Source organism: Oncorhynchus keta, chromosome 21 (assembly GCF_023373465.1).
Source record: "Oncorhynchus keta strain PuntledgeMale-10-30-2019 chromosome 21, Oket_V2, whole genome shotgun sequence".
Classification (NCBI taxonomy): Eukaryota; Metazoa; Chordata; class Actinopteri; order Salmoniformes; family Salmonidae; genus Oncorhynchus; species Oncorhynchus keta.
In genome coordinates, this window is record NC_068441.1 from 8,012,600 (window position 1) to 8,029,255 (window position 16,656).

Sequence of the window (16,656 nt, forward strand, 5' to 3'; positions counted from 1 at the left end):
AGTAATGCAGGCGTTGAAGCACGTTGGCTGGGAAAAACTCCCTAGAAAGGCCAACACCTAGGAAGAAACCTAGAGAGGAACCAGGCTATGTGGGGTGGCCAGTCCTCTTCTGGCTGTGCTGGGTGGAGAATATAACAGAACATGGCCAAGATGATCAAATGTTCATAAATGACCAGCATGGTCAAATAATAGGTCTGGGACAGGAATCATGTCCGTATAATATCTATATGTTTTATTTGTTTAAATACATCTGAAATATAATGTATATTAATGGAACAGTTTTTCTGTAGTTAAGTACAGATTCCTTCAAGGTGCACAACGATGGCACTGTCACAGTGGAACCTTTTGTAAAATAGTTGGTTCAAGACGGACCGCAATATTGTACGTCCTTGAGGACGCGATTGATAGACGGCAGTTGTTTACACAAGATCACGCTAGCGAATTGCTTTGTGTACCGAATGACAACGTGAGGATTAAAACGACTTCAATAGGGCAAATTTAGTATTCAACCGACAGGTTCATATGCAGAAAGAAGAATGATGACATACGAAAGCTGCAGCACCTGCTGAGTACAATTTCGGAGGGCTCTTATTCAGTTGTCAAGCCACTAGCTGGCTAACGTTAGCTATTTTGAACATTGTTTTCACAATTTCACCCATTGCAAAAAATGGCGCAGTAATTGACGTTATTATTTGACAAATATGAGAAACACCAACCGTTTAAGATCTATTTTTCTTACTTTTGAACAATGGTTACCTAGATGGAGCTTGCAACACAGATTGTGTTGTTCAAAGCCAGTCAGCGTTCATTCAAACGAGGAGAGCAGGGCAGAAAAATTCAAGACTCAAATAGCCACAGGTCCAAGATTTCATGACTTTGTCAAGGGAGCTTCTATCAACAAACAGCAACCTGTTATCACTGATGATTTGATAGACACTGACAAGCATGCCTATCTTCCTGAGGACTCAGAAAGTGGGAATTCTAGGACAGGTTTGTGCACTGCACATTAACATCGCGGATTTAAAAAAAAATCTTCTTCCATTAACTAATGACCGTTGAAATAATGCATTTTTACAGTGTGTTTTGAAACCTATGGCTGTCAGATGAACGTCAACGACACAGAAATTGCCTGGTCAATATTGCAGAAGAAGGGATATCAACGCACAAGTGATGTCGCTGAGGTACACATGACGTTCACTTTTTAGGAGGATTAAAATGTGCATGACCAAATATTTCTATTGACAGAAACCTGTGGTTTAAATATACATTTGTATCTCTTTCAGGCTGATGTTGTCCTCCTTGTTACATGCTCCATAAGGTAAAGTTCCAAGTCTTTTTGGGACAGAGGGAGGCATTTTTCCTTAAGTTTTGTTCACTGAACTTTCAACATACTCAAGCAAGCTTTTCCCTGCTCTGCTTCGCACAGAGAAAAAGCCGAACAAACAATCTGGAACAGACTACGGCAACTCACCGCCATGAAGAAAAGACGCTTAAAGACCCGCGTACCCATGAAAATTGGAGTCTTAGGTGAATGAGTTACAGTCTGACTTGTGACTATGATACATTTGATGTCTCTGTCTGAACCGACACTCTAGGATCAACACAGCATACGTGCTGGCTCTGATCCCCTGTATGTTTGTGGTCCCAGGTTGCATGGCCGAGAGGCTGAAGTCTGAGCTGCTGGAGAGGGAGAAGCTGTTGGATGTTCTGGCTGGTCCAGATGCATACCGGGACCTTCCTCGCCTCCTGTCTGTGGCCCATGGTGGTCAGCAGGCTAGCAACGTGCTGCTGTCTCTAGAGGAGACATATGCTGATGTCATGCCAGTTCACCACTCCCCCCAGGGTTACAGTGCTTTTGTGTGAGTGTCTCTCTGACTGTCTGTCACATCTTGTACAGCTAGGCAAGTGTTTATTCGTCAGGTTGAATGTACTCTGGTGCATTTTACCATTTACAATCAGATGAGTTACACAGGACCCTAGAATTACATATAGAATCGAATACAGGAAATTGGCCTTGATCCTGCATTCTCATGTCCCTCTCTGCTTTTTAGGTCCATCATGCGAGGATGTGATAACATGTGCAGCTACTGCATTGTCCCGTTCACTCGAGGTCGAGAAAGGAGTCGACCAGTGTCCTCTATCCTTGAGGAAGTCCATATCCTGTCAGAGCAGGTAGGTGTTTTAAATGTCTCTCAGGTGTGCAGATACTTCTCTTGTTTGTGTCTTAATAGACTGTATGCAGGCTTAAGCGATTCTTAGCATTACTGTGGTTTTGTTCTGTACCAGGGCGTGAAGGAGGTGACCCTGTTGGGTCAGAATGTGAACAGCTACAGGGACACATCAGAGGAACAGTTCTGTAGTTCAGAGCCAGGCCAGCTGAGCCGGGGCTTTAGGACGGTGTACCGAGCCCGGCCCGGGGGCCTGCGCTTTGCTGACCTGCTGGACAGAGTGTCCCTCATAGACCCGGACATGAGAATCAGGTTCACCTCCCCTCATCCCAAGGACTTCCCTGATGAGGTACAAATGGAGTCCAAAAGGCAAACTGATGTTAATAGTTTTGGGATTATATTGTTATTGTTATTCTAATAGTCTGTAAGATTGTAAAGAATGCACTTTGTTGTTATTCTGTTCACTGCTACACACACACACTAATCACAAGCAAAAAATGTAAGGTAAACATTTGACCATTGAAGGATATACTTAAGCAATAAGGCACGGGGGGTGTGGTATATGGCCAATATACCATGGCTAAGGGCTGATCTTATGCAACGCGGAGTGCCTGCATACAGCCCTTAGCCGTGGTATATTGGCTGTATACCACAAACCCCAGAGGTGCCTTATTGCTATCATAAACTGCTTAACAATGTAATTAGAGCCGTTAAAAATACATGTTTTGTCATACCCGTGGTGTATGGTCTGTCAGCCAATGAGCATTCATGGCTCGAACCACCCAGTTTATGAAGTAGATTGTTCTCAGCATTGACATGTTGACGTGGACATTTTGACACTGGTGTTTGTGTGTAGGTGTTGCAGCTGATAAAAGAGAGGGCGAACATCTGTAAGCAGATCCACCTCCCGGCTCAGAGCGGCAGCAGCACAGTCCTACAGGCCATGCGGAGGGGGTAATACAGCTCTTCTGTTTCAGCTTTTACTCTGCTCTCAAATAGAAATGGAACTAGATCCATGGAAACAGAGTCAAATATGTTTGTCTTAATTGTGTCCATTTCGGAAATTTCAGTTATAGTAGGGAGGCTTACCTGGAGCTTGTGGATAACATCAAGAGAATAATCCCAGGTAGACCACCTCAACTTGTTTATACGTTTCTTTGTGATGAATAGTTTCTGTGAATTCAGTTAACCGCTGCAGACCGGTTTGGCTATGCACATTGGCTGCATGCCAATGGCATCTTCTGTAATGTGCTTTTCAAAGCACCAACTGTCTTATTGCCATTGGGTCAGTGACGGTTCAGTCCTGTGTGTGTCTCAGGGGTGAGCCTGAGCAGTGACTTCATCTCTGGGTTCTGTGGGGAGACAGAAGAGGACCACCTGCAGACCCTGTCTCTGATCAGGGAGGTGCGCTACAACGTGGGATTCCTCTTTGCCTACAGTATGCGGAAGGTCCGTTCAACTCAATTAACGTACTGGACATGATTCCACATGTTCTGTCAATACCATTGGTGTAGAGCATGGGTTCACAACCATAGTCAGGGGCCCATAGAGTTTGTGTTATGAAATCCAGGCCCCTCTAAATTAGACAATATATTCAAGAGTAAATTAAATGTAATTTATTGTGTTAATGCTGTATATCCTGTGTACACTGCTGTGTCCTCTTTCCCAGAAAACCCATGCGTTCCATCGTCTTCAGGACGACGTGCCAGCGGAGGTGAAGCAGCGGCGGCTCGAGGAGCTCATCTGCATGTTCAGGGAGGAGGCCACCAAGGTCAACTCCGCCCTCATCGGCAGAACACAGCTCGTCCTAGTGGAGGGAGTGAGTACCATTTTCTTCTGCTCTCCTCATATCTTGGGCCCAATGCTTGGCCTTTCCACCTGACCTGATGGGGAGAAACTCCTATCCCTACTCATATGGTTACTATTAGCATAATGTACATGTTTAAAATCAAATTAATTGAGCCGTGAGCCCCTGCTCCCCACACCTCAGACTTAGATTTAGACCGGACCTAACGTAGTATTATAGCAGGTTGAGCCAACGAGGATTAAAAATTCACCGGGCGATTCATGTAAAACCCACTTTAAGTCACATATAGGCAATGGTACTTAATTGTCCCACATCGTTCCAATATCAATTGACCTTGTTTTCACATCTCCCCAGGAGAGTAAGAGATCAGCTCAGGACCTGTGTGGGAGGAACGATGGGAACGTGAAGGTGATTTTCCCTCGGCAGGAAGTGGCTGGTCAGCCCACTGACACACACACTTCCCCCATCAACCCGGGAGACTATGTCCTGGTCAAGGTACACTTTCATTCTGCCGTAGCTGTTTCATACGACATTTTCTATCACACTGAGTCACAGCAAGACTTCTCTCTTTCAATTATACTGTATGTATGAAAAGCTTTGCTTTGATGGATGTTTATTTAAATGCTTAGGTCCTTTATAAGGGCGTAAGTAGTTATTTTCAAGAAATAAGTCATTTTAAAGGTAATCGGGCACCATGCTTAGAACTGCGCTGTTCCTGCCCTGTGACTGACTGGCATGTCTCCCATACAGATAGAATCAGCCAATTCCCAGAGCCTGAGAGGACACGCCCTCAGCCACACCTCTCTGAGTGACTCAGCCACACGTTTACCTGACCACCGCCATGACGGACAACTGGCTTCAGTCGCTAGATACGGCGTCTAGTACCCTGAAAGTGAGTGTGAAGTGGACGTCTTCTGTGGCACCACGACGCAGATGTAACATCGACAAAGATCCAATCCAGAGACAACTGACTGAAGAAGACTTTTGTCAAATTAAAATACAAATTTAAAAAAGCTTTATTGTGATTTGTTTAATTATACAAATATATTAATTATAAATTGGACAAAAGTGGAATACTGCAATGATTGAAAGATATTTAAGAATGTGGTGTATTGCTATGTGTAATACATTTAGATTTTTAAATGTTAATTGCATGTCTCATTGGTTTGATTTGATTGTTGATTTGCGATGAGATTTACATGGCACTTATCCTGTGAACTGAACATCTGTCCCAATCAGCATGTAGTCCTGAAGAGAGAAAAGCAACAGTAGTTGCTTATATAGGACACAGTAGTTTGTCAAATATAGGACACAAACACACTGTTTATAGTATAGGAGATAGTGTAGATGATGGTAGCACTGAGCTCTTAGATATAATGTACCTTCAGGACCTGCAGCTGAGTGTTGACAAGGTTCATCTTTCCAATAGAGGGAAGGGGAAAACCCTTCTCTAGGCGAGCTATAGGATAAAAACACTGGTTAATCATTGCAGAAACAGTTTGTGTCCTTCCACCAGTACACTCCTCAAAAAATGAAATTATTAACATTTCTAGCCTGTCTATGGGTAACGGGGTTGATGTGTTATGCTCGACCCACTCAGTTTTCCACCACAAAACACCAGAAAATGGCTGAAACATGTATAACCTGCTCACCTGCTTTTATACTATGATTTGACTGTTAGATGTTCAATGTTTCTTTTAACATTTAAAAAAATAATATTTTCACCATATTAAAACGAGAGTTCAGGGTTGACCTTAAAATGAGGGACAGACGTAAATGAATCACTAATCACATTAAATAAATAATATTCAGAAATGACTAAGTCGAAGCAACAAAATAACTAGGGTTTTACAATGATGATTAAACTTGGAGAAATTAGGGTATTAAATGGGTTAAAATCTTCCAAGAAGTGATAGATTTATTGAATTCTCCACGTGGTTGATATTAATGAGCACTTTATTTAATATAACAGGCTTTTAAAATTCAATATTGGTGCACAATTTCCACCAAAATATGGAACGACTCAAATATAAATAATCAAGGAAGGAAAGCACTCACCATTGACCTTTGGTATCACAGCCACTTTCAGGACCATCAGGAAGATGTTGTCAAGAGATCGAACCTGTTTGTGTTTAGATTCAGTGTGTTTTAGTGTTTAAAAAGCCAATTATATTCAAGTTACAAGCTCTGAATATGTCATTCTTACCTGAAACTGTCCCACATAACTCGTTTCCAGAGTCATCTCAATTCTGTGAAAAGCAGACAGCATTCAATGCTTTTGGTCAGTTTCTGAAAAATAATTTCTTCCCCTTTTGCACCCGTGTAGACAATCACACTCACTTGTTCAGAGTGACAGCCCCGGCCAATTTCACCCCGGCCACGTACAGTCGAGCACTGACACTACCCTCCTGTAGTGAGAACATAGAGCTTGTCGAGTCATGTACCACTCTGACAGTCTGACCTACGGCATTCTACCTCCTGATTGAGTGACTGACTGACCATGTTGAGGACGAAGAGGGGAGAGAGGGTGGTGTTGGGCTGGATGGCGAAGGCCGTCACGCTGCCACTGGCCTGGACAGTCACGTTGTTGGGCTCAAAGAAGATGGTGGGCTCTTTCACCGTCTTCACCAGCAGCTTCATCATCATGCTAGGGAAACGCTTGGCTATCTGAGCACAGAAGAACATCTTCACTCTTCTGACCTGAGAAGAACACTCATGGTATCCTCCCTTAGAGGGACAGTAATGTCATTCTGTACTATTCTGAGTATCGTAAGGTAAAATGAAGACAATGTTGGGTTGTGTTTATCACCTCTGGAATGAAGGCCCCAAACGTTCTGGTGTTCAGCCGAATGGGAGAGCTTGGAGGGATCTGTCAGGGGAAAATAGAGAGGAGAACTCTGTATCACTCTGTAGATGAGTCTGGAACAAACATGTTTGCAGTTGTGAAGGAATCCTCACCATATCATCGGTGATATAGAGGCTAAGTGCTCCAGCATTGTTGTACACGAAGCCTGCAGAGTTGGTGGTGAAGGCTGACATTCCGATGTAGAGCATGTTGTTGACCTGAGGAGGCAGGGAGAAGGGCGTGGGGGAGAACGGAGGCTCCTGGTGCTTCCCAATGTTATAGAACTCACCCTGCAGAGAGAGAGATAGAGAGGTTTGACCTTTATGCCTCTTGCTTGTTTACACCTTTCAACGGATACAATTGTTGTGAGATAATCTGGAGTTCTCACCTTCAAACTGAAATCAATGGAGGTATTTGAAATAGTGGGTGATGTCACCATGGAATATTCAACTTCAGCATACTTGTCCACTTTGGCTAGAACTTCAAGATGGCAGAATATATATATATTTTTTAAAATCAATTTAGTAGTCTATGAATTACACAATAATGAACTAATCGATTCCTTATCATACGTTATTATGTACAAGTTGTGTTTCAAACTGCTTTGCTTTATCTTGGCCAGGTCGCAGTTGCAAATGAGAACTTGTTCTCAACTAGCCTACCTAGTTAAATAAAGGTGAAATTTTAACATTTTAAATATACCATTGAGAGTTTTGAGGTGTGGGTTCATGTCAGTAATAGTATCAGCCACTAGGGGACAGATCTGTAACAATGAAACAGCGATTATTATTGCCAAGAGCACAGAAGAAGAATAACCAGTTGTGATTGTTGAAGTGAATTGAGTCAAAGAGGAAGTGAGATCAGTCAGAGAGGAAGAGAGTTATTGGTTGAGTTTGCGGTATCTCACCTGTTTCTGCAGAGCACTGCGCAGGGCCTTGTCAATGTAGGCACTGAAAAGGTTGTACAGCCAGCTGGAAAACAAGAACCAAAGCACAAGAAATCCACATTGCAATCAATTTATGACACTGCGGTTTGATTAGGCTTCCTTAGTCGGCAACATGCATTCTCACAAAGTTTTTAGTGGACTGGAGTTTCTTGTGCAGCTTTATAGTCTAGTTACCTTGCTCCACCATGGAACTTGATGCTGGCACTGCCCACGTTGGCCACACAGTTGACACTGCTGACCGTTGGCCTGCCAGTCTCATCACTCTTGATTGTAATACTGTCAGTGACGGTGAGTCCATTCACCTCCAGGTCGAAGGAGCCACTGTCTTTTCTAGATTGTTACAGAGAAAATAAGGATTGTGGATCGAGTTCTTTGTTTTGTAGACAGGCCCAAGAGAAAATTGTACAGTGTTCTTCAAACCTTGTCCTGGGGATGTACTGGGTGTTTAGCAGTGGAGGCTGCTGAGGGGAGGACGGCTCATAATAATGGCTGGAATGGAGTCAACGGAGGGATATCGACCATACAGAAACCACGTCTTTGTGTTTGACACCATTCCATGGACTCCATGGACACCATTCCAGTCATTATTATGAGCCGTCCTCCCCTCAGCAGCCTCTACTGGTGTGCAGCCTTTAGTTCCAGCTTGCTTGGAACACTCCAGCTGGTCCCGAGGATGCACTTACATGAAACTGAGGTATCGGATCTTCCAATTCCCATGCAGGCTGATGAAGGCATTAGTAATGCTTAGGCTGATTCCAGTAACTGGCACCAGTGCCAGAGCAGAGTACGGCAGTCCCAGATTCACTATCGTTATTCTGGTGGATTAAATGGAGTATTGTGAACACTAACATTTGTCAGCACAGTTGACGATATCAACAAAAATTTCCATGAGATATGCAGATCAATGCAATATATTGGATTTACTCCCTTACCCTGTCAAACTGTACTTGACCTTGCCAATGGGAGCAACTCGCTCTGTCCCAGAGAGGTCTGGGACCTTCATGGTCTTGAGTTTCTGCTGCAGAGATGCCATCCCAATTTGTTTGCCTGTGAACAAGACAGGATAGCCGGGGATTGGGACAGAATGATCACAACACACAAACACACTCATTTAGCTCTATTGCCCTTGCTTTACACTTACCATATTCAATGCCCTTCTCTGTGAGTTTGACCTTGACTCCAGGGTTGGTGGCCAGAGCTAAGGGGACGAGAGCCAACAGAGCCAGCCAACAGCATGGAGACATCTTGACTACAGTCACCTGTATGGAGGACAAACCAACAATAATATATCTATTCTACAATGCAGGTGAATTGTTTGTCATAATAGAAATTGCAACATTCTTCAGACATTTGGAGACTGTGTGAATCAAAGGAGACTGCGTGAATCAGGCCTTCATGGTCAAATTACTGCAAAGAACCCACTACTAAAGGACACCAATAATAATAAGAGACTTGCTTGGGCCAACAAACACGAGCAATAGACATTAGACTGGTTGAAATCAATCCTTTGGTCTGATGAGTCCAAATTTGAGATTTTTGGTTCTAACCGCCGTCTTTGTGAGATGCAGAGTTGGTGAATGGAGGATCTCTGCATGTGTAGTTCCCACTGTGAAGCATGGAAGAGGAGGTTTGATGGTGCGGGGGTGCTTCACTGGTGACAATGTCAGTGATTTATTTAGAATTCAAGGCACGCTTAACTAGCATGGCTACCGCAGCGATACGCCATCCCACCTGGTTTGCGCTTAGTGGTACTATCATTTCTTTTTGAACAGGACAATGACCCATTACATCTCCAGGCTGTTTAAGGGTTATTTTACCAAGAAGGAGAGTGATCACAATCACCTGACCTCAACCCAATTGAGATAGTTTGGGATGAGCTGAACCGCAGAGTGAAGGAAAAGCAGCCAAAAGTGCTCAGCATATTTGGGAACTCCTTCAAGACTGTTGGAAAAGCATTCCAAGTGAAGCTGGCTGAGAGTGCCAAGATTGTGCAAAGCTGTCATCAAGGCAAAGGGTGGCAACTTTGAAGAATCTAAAATCTAAAATATATTTAGATTTGTTTTACACTTTTTTGGCTACTACATGATTCCAGTGGGAGCTGTTGTCGGGAGCTTCATGAAATGGGTTTCCATGGCCGAGCAGCCACGCACAGGGGAAAACGCTCAGCTCTGCCTCTGTATGGACAAATACTTCTTGTTTTGTTGCACAAAACTTCCCTGACACCATCAACACTTGGGGAAAGAAAGTCCCATATTTCATATCCTTTTAAAGAGGAGTTGCACAATCTTGGGCTTGGCAGTCAGAATGGCAAAAAAGGAACCTGAACTGGTATCATTATCTGATCATCATAATTTTAACAAACCAACAGATGCTCATGCTTAGTACCCCAGTGATCATCACTTTGGAAGTTATACCCTCTTTCTGTTGACTGGTAACTGATTCTGAATGACAGACAATCAGATAATGTAAACAGCCATGACAGTGGCCTTACAGGTCCTGATTGGAGCCCTGTGGGATGGGGAAGAAACCCAAATGGTACAATCCAGACTTGATTCACTTTAAGGCTCTGAAAGAGCTGAGTGTTTCTGTCAGAGCTGCAGATAAAGACACACGACCCGTGAGGAGTTAGCGTGAGCTGGGCCTATATTGAATTATGCTTTGCCTGAAATGAACAGAGGCAAGGAAAAGAAAGTAGACCGATTTGGCTTGCTAAATCACAGACATGTGACTAGTGCGCTTGAAGGAACTCGGTGTAGAGAGTTGGCTGTTTGTTGAAGGCCCTCCCCACTGGTAATTCGTTTTTAGATGGCTTTTCAAATTGAGAATGTTGAAGAAATTCTCAAAACCCACATATAGACAGTTGCTCAACTACCCAGAGAAAAAAAGAGAGCACTTTTGGAAAAGCTACTTGGAAAATATAGTTTATCAAGCTACCAATTACTTTATGCTGGAAGAAGATAAAGGAAAATGTTTTGAAGCTGTAACTTGCAAAATACAGAAATCTAGCATTTTAATACAGAAATACAGCATTTTGCATCATGTGATGCTGCATTTTGCAGAATGTATCATATGGGGAGGATTTCATTTAAAAAAAAAAGTTATCTTGAAAACTTGATTGCTGCCAAGCAAAACAGTTTGGGACTATGTCAACAATGGACTAATGAAACAAATATGTACAGATCATTTTAGGGTGGAATTTTCCTTTAAGCTACGCTCAAGCTACCCACTAGAAAAAGATAGTTTGCTTAACTGAAGTTACTTTGAAAAAAAGTAGTTCACCACATCCAAACTACTTTGTGGAGTATTTTCACATCTAAGTCGGAACTATTGTAGAAATCAAAATGCTAAAACATATGTGAATGTGTAATTTAGCCTATTAAAACACAATAACAATGTTTCAAGTGACAATTAAGCAGGTCTGATGCCAAAAAAGAATGGACATTATTGCCTACTTCACATATATTTTATTTTTGCAAAAACATATTGTGTAGTTTCAGTAGTAAGCTACAGTACAGCGCTACATGGCAAAAAAAAAGTAATTAATTACTGATGAAAACACTACCTAGATTTGAAGCTACTGCAAAATGTAGTTTTATTACTTGTAGTTCACTACTCCCCAACACTGCTTTTGACAGACTGTATAATTTACCCCACTGTCTGTCACCCACCCTCTAGCCTGTTTACTCAGTGGTGATTGAGGAGTGACCGCTTTCATAAAATAACACCACGGCACTCTACAATAAATTTCCCATAAATACCTGCAAAACACACCAACATGGGTTCTCTCATACCCTGACACTTCTTTAAACACGAGATCACTTTTAAACCGAGAGAAACAGTCTAGATGGTTTACAGTACCGCTCATAACATATATGAGTTACATTGCATTAGATAAAGCATAATTAGTCATGCACAACTCTGTAGTTACCTTATGCACTAGTAAGAAAGTGGTGTAGAACTTCTGTTGTTGTTGCACCCTGGCTGGCGGCAGGGCAAAGTGAAAGGGGAAGAGAGGCACATGGCCTTTAATTCACTTCTCTGAACCAGGAAGAGTTGTTTGAGAAATGCATTTACTGGGACTACCCATTCTGTGGATAATGGAGAGGATGGAGCGAATTTTGTGCAAAGAAGGACAATCTTGTGAATGTTAGCTGTTCCCTTAGTTATGTTAACAGACTAATTCATACCATTCAGAGAGGGATTTGTTCAGGATATACAGTAAAGAAAGAGTAAACAATGGAATGTTTATGAGTACCAAAGAAACTTGGTAACATGGTTTGATGCAAAGCCAACTAATAATTGCAGTAGTAATGTCTTGTAGTGTACCATTCCGTCATTGACTCTTATCAAGAACATAAGAATTACTGCGGTCTGGCTTTTTAAAGGAAGACTGGTATTTTTGCAATACCCTAAGATTTTGATTGTGATACTGAATAACCATCCAAGCAACCAAAACTGGCTTGTGGAAATGAGATATTTTAGGATGTAAAAATGGCTTATTTTGGTTACAGTAGATGGTAGTCTAACACCATCTGCCCATCATTTCTGAGCCAACCTCCGCATCAAGTCCATCTCTGGTGTCCGGAGTACAATTTGTAAAGCAATTTAAACCATTAGGTGTAGGTGCTCTTAATAACACATGATTGCTTTAGCCAAATAGATAATTGAATACATTATTTGTAAATATTGATATTGACTTTCTTGTTACTTCACTAATCTGCCCACCCAGATGCAGACACGTTGACTTGACAGGGGCAGGAAATAGACAGGTCGAGGCAGGCAGGAGTCAGTAAACCAGAGGCGGGGCAACGGTACTGGACGGCAGGCAGGCTCAGGGTCAGGGTAGGCAGAGATCAACAATCCAGAGGTTGGGAAAAGGTACCGGTTGGCAGGCAGAGTGATCAGGCAGGCGGGCTCAGAGTCAGGACAGGCAAGGGTTAAAACCAGGAGATCAAAAAAAAGAGAGACTAGGGAAAAGCAAGAGCTGAGACAAAATGCTGGTTGACTTGACAAACTGGCAACAGTCAAACAGAGAACACAGTGGATAATGGGGAAGATGGGCGACACCTGGAGGGGGGTGGAGACAATCACAAGGACAGGTGAAACAGATGAGGGTGTGATCAGGATGATCTTGGTAACAATGGTCACAATATGTACGGTATAAGATTATTTCAGATGATCAGGCTTTAATTCAATATAAATATCATACTAAGCAAACATCAAGATGACTGGAATGATGACTGAAAATACATGTAAAATAGGGATATCAGCAACAAACTAAAAAAGTCATTCCTCCATAATTATGAGTAATTATCGCTCTATAATTAATTTCACATGTCAAATAAAACAAATGAATGTAAACTCATTATGTATGGATAGAAATGTGTCTGAACTTGTATCTTACTTGCAGGGGGGTAAAGAACTTATATCAAAAATACTTTAAAATACTACTTAAGTCGATTTTTAGAGTATCTGTGCTTTACTTTTCTATTCATATTTTTGACCAATTTTACATTTACTCCACTACATTCCTAAAGACAATATGTAGTTTTTACTCCCGTACGTTTTCTCAGTCACCCAAAAGTACTCGAAACATGTTGAATGCTCAGGCAGGACATCAATATCGTCCAATTGTCACGACTTCCGCCGAAGTCGGTTCCTCTCCTTGTTCGGGCGGCGGTCGACGTCGCCGGTCTTCGAGCCATCGCCGATCCACTTTTCATCTTCCATTGGTTTTGTCTTTGTTTCCCACACACCTGGTTTTCATTTCCCAATTACTGGTCCTGTATTTAACCCTCTGTTTTCCCCCATGTCTTCTATGTGTGATTATTTATTGTTCAGGTCGGTACGTTTCCGGCTGGTTTTGTCCGGGTGCAGTTTTCATCCGTGTTTTGTGGCGACCGTTATTGTTCGCACATTGGTACTGTTACTTGTGCTATTTTCTTGAGTAAAGTGCGTTGTTCACTCGTCTCTGCTCTCCTGCTCCTGACTTCATGCACCAGCTACACCCACCGCCTGACACCAATTCACGCACTTCTCAATATAGCACATTGTAATCCCTACAGCCTCTGATCTGGCGGACGCATTAAACACAAATACTGTGTTTGCAAATGATGTCTGAGTGTGCCTTGTCTGTCCATAATTTAAAAAACAGCAACATCGTTATTTCTGGTTTGCTTAATATAAGGAATTTGATGTATAGAATTTACTCATGACAAGTACGACAATTGAATACTTTTTCCACCACTGCTTACTTGGTCGATTTTGAATGAAGCACCCAAAGGTATGTACAGTAGATTCAGTGCTTTCTTGATCATTGTTTTGGGTCAGTGTAGGATTTCTTTGCTTTTACATATGGAATATCAGAAATCAGAAATGTAACCATGTTGGAAACTTCTCAGAAGAGGAGAATGAAGTAACAGACAATAATATTTCATTTGATGATTTGTGTATTTATTCAGACTGACTCACCGAGTCACATCATTGAATACCTTAATTTAAGGTAAATATTTCAAGAGAAATACAGTGATTAAACATCACAACAAGAGCTTGAACAAATCTCCAAGATATGATACTCTATCAGAGTATAGGATACACAGTTACAGTCTTTACAAAATGCAATATAAATGTTTTTTTTAAACAAGGTTTTTCAATGCAATATACAAACTATTAATTTAATGTGAGCAACATTTTCTGAAAAACAAATAAAATATTGTTAATCACAGAGTGATGATAGCAGGTATAATACCCAGTTTGGGTAATTAATCCTCACGGAGGAACATTGATTCTGTAGCTCAAGTTGATCAATATCAAATATATAACTGATACATGCTTCACAGAAGATGCTCAATACAATGTCAATATGACTATATCACTGCACAAATGTAGTGGCAATAGGTTTATGTCTTATATATTTTGAACTTCAAACAGATCAGTCATAGATAATCACAAACAGACTGATTATATAATATCTATTGTGGGTGAAAAGTTCTCATGGAGGAGCATTAAAGGTATTGTTGATCATGAATATAAAAACAAAATCAATATAATCAACATGTTTCACAAAACATTAACGTTATTTAAATTAGCGATTTGATCATTTTCTCAGGGAACGTTAACTTGTTCAGTACAACTTTAATTAAACGTCTCACAGCAAGACTTTAAAAACTCCTGCATAAGCAGAAGATGAAGAATATATTTTATTATACTCATTACTGTCCATGAAAGTAATCTTAGACCAACATAGTCCATCCATTAGACAGGAAGTGAACAATCACTTGGACACACCTGGAGTAACCCTGATTGACAGGTGCTGAGCAGGAGGAGGAACTCACTGGCTGGTTCTGTTGCTGTCATCTCAGGAAGCAAACTGTCATCTCAAGGATGTCGGCTTTGTCCAGCTTGGAGTCGGGCTGCTGGTTGAGGATCTCTGGAACCAGGAGAGACTTGAGCTGCTCAATGCTGTTGTTGATACGATCTCTGTGTAACTTCTCCACCACTGGCTTTCTTAGCTGCAAGAAGAGACAAGTAGAGGAATTAATAACCTTATTCTGGTGTATGACATTATTGAAGCAGATTAACAATCAATCAAATGTAATTCATTTCCTTGAATTTGAATCTTAAGTTTACCTTGTTTGTCAGAGTCAGGTGCTCCTTAGAGTAGATCATAGTTGAAGTGATTGTAGGTACCATGGCTGGATCTCTGTGCTGTAGAGTTCTGTGTAGAGAGAATCTGATCTCTACTGGCTTCATCTCTCCTATATATTGTCCCAAATCTGCATATGAATGTATGGGTATTGGGCTTGTTGGAGTTTCTCACAGTCTGTAGCCAATGGGAGAGCTTGGGAGGACAGTAAGGAGTGTGGAGCTGCCACATGCTCAGTGTTCTTATTGCTGGAGGACAATGGTCACGTCTCAGGGGAACAGGTGGAGGGGTGGGGATGATGGAGAGTGACTGACAGAGCGCTGTGTGAATCTGGGAAAGTGGTGACCCCTAGACCTGCTGCCTGATGTTGGCATCAATGACACTAACAGAGCACACGCTCAACATTACAATTTACAGGTGTGAGACTGACACTGATTCTCTAAAGAAAAGAACAGTGTTATTAATCTGCACCTGTAAGGACATTGTTGAATGTAATATTCTGTATCCAAGCTTCATCACTGACTGAGAAACATTTTATTCTCTCCATGGATATGACTTCTGAATTAATTAATGACTCTACAATATGGTTTTACTTCGCACATACCGGTAGTTACATTTAACAATATGATGATGTGTGACAATGTTTCACAATTTTAATTTCTGTTTAAATTCATACATATTTATATTTTCAGTCAGTCAGAATGTTTGGGAATATCTAAGATTTTAGTCAACATTAACAGGTGAGTGGATAGATACCAGGATAATGTATACCTTGGTTTTCAGTATTTTAGGGGTCATCAGTATCAATAGCAAGGATGCTCTTAAATCGGTATTAGTAGTTATAAGGTCAAGCATTCTGGAGGTCAAACGTAGCAGATGTGTCCTCTGTCTTGAGGCCACTGGTCAGTGTGAGTAGAGAGCTGATCTGAGTTTCCCACACTGAGTCCTGTGTGCTGTGATCAATGCATTACAAAAGCTGCTCAGTGGACCATTAGTGACGACTATTGGCTCTGTGTTGTACTAAAGACAGAGGCTGACATCACAGACCTTCTGGATTCTGGAGGGAAAGATCAGCACTGGCAAGATTATACTAACAGGACATACCTTTTATAAATACATTTTCATCCTATCACGGCTTAGAACACATGATATTGAGTACTCTGTTGAAAATTATTGTCTGTGATTTGTTTCATTATAAATCGATGAAGGGTTAACTTTTGTATGACTAATTGGAATTGAGAGCTG

General features: G+C 41.6%; 2 protein-coding genes and 1 pseudogene across 2 annotated transcripts; 1 reads left to right on the plus strand and 2 right to left on the minus strand.

Annotated features, from left to right (window-relative positions):
• Nucleotides 1-333: 333 nt before the first annotated feature.
• cdk5rap1 (CDK5 regulatory subunit associated protein 1) lies at nucleotides 334-5,124 on the plus strand. Its single transcript, XM_035796446.2, has 13 exons — nucleotides 334-990; nucleotides 1,078-1,181; nucleotides 1,284-1,318; nucleotides 1,427-1,527; nucleotides 1,649-1,859; nucleotides 2,052-2,172; nucleotides 2,287-2,517; nucleotides 3,025-3,122; nucleotides 3,239-3,294; nucleotides 3,487-3,617; nucleotides 3,838-3,987; nucleotides 4,330-4,470; nucleotides 4,726-5,124. The coding sequence occupies exons 1-13, from the start codon at nucleotides 702-704 to the stop codon at nucleotides 4,855-4,857; spliced, it is 1,800 nt and encodes a 599-aa protein (XP_035652339.1). The 5' UTR covers nucleotides 334-701; the 3' UTR covers nucleotides 4,858-5,124.
• LOC118400063 (bactericidal permeability-increasing protein-like) lies at nucleotides 4,974-11,819 on the minus strand. The gene is made up of 16 exons (XM_035796447.2): nucleotides 11,695-11,819; nucleotides 8,908-9,025; nucleotides 8,699-8,813; nucleotides 8,450-8,581; nucleotides 7,941-8,096; nucleotides 7,728-7,791; nucleotides 7,523-7,583; nucleotides 7,209-7,300; nucleotides 6,934-7,110; nucleotides 6,785-6,844; nucleotides 6,475-6,642; nucleotides 6,316-6,383; nucleotides 6,182-6,224; nucleotides 6,034-6,097; nucleotides 5,358-5,434; nucleotides 4,974-5,223 (listed from the first exon to the last, which is right to left on the minus strand). Exons 2-16 carry the CDS (start codon nucleotides 9,008-9,010, stop codon nucleotides 5,182-5,184), a joined length of 1,422 nt encoding a protein of 473 aa, XP_035652340.1. The 5' UTR covers nucleotides 9,011-9,025; nucleotides 11,695-11,819; the 3' UTR covers nucleotides 4,974-5,181.
• A 2,421-nt stretch (nucleotides 11,820-14,240) lies between these two features.
• Nucleotides 14,241-15,482, minus strand: LOC118399741 (transcription factor HES-5-like; annotated as a pseudogene).
• Nucleotides 15,483-16,656: the final 1,174 nt, after the last annotated feature.

Excerpts from the sequence above, each read along its gene's own strand:
- cdk5rap1 (XM_035796446.2), top strand. The coding sequence starts at position 702 with ATGAGAAACACCAACCGTTTAAGATCTATTTTTCTTACTTTTGAACAA. Across the intron at positions 991-1,077 it reads AAGTGGGAATTCTAGGACAG|TGTGTTTTGAAACCTATGGC; the intron begins GTTTGTGCACTG and ends GCATTTTTACAG. Across the intron at positions 3,988-4,329 it reads AGCTCGTCCTAGTGGAGGGA|GAGAGTAAGAGATCAGCTCA; the intron begins GTGAGTACCATT and ends ACATCTCCCCAG.
- LOC118400063 (XM_035796447.2), bottom strand. The coding sequence starts at position 9,010 with ATGTCTCCATGCTGTTGGCTGGCTCTGTTGGCTCTCGTCCCCTTAGCT. Across the intron at positions 8,814-8,907 it reads AGAGAAGGGCATTGAATATG|GCAAACAAATTGGGATGGCA; the intron begins GTAAGTGTAAAG and ends TCTTGTTCACAG. Across the intron at positions 7,792-7,940 it reads AAGTTCCATGGTGGAGCAAG|CTGGCTGTACAACCTTTTCA; the intron begins GTAACTAGACTA and ends CTTGTTTTCCAG.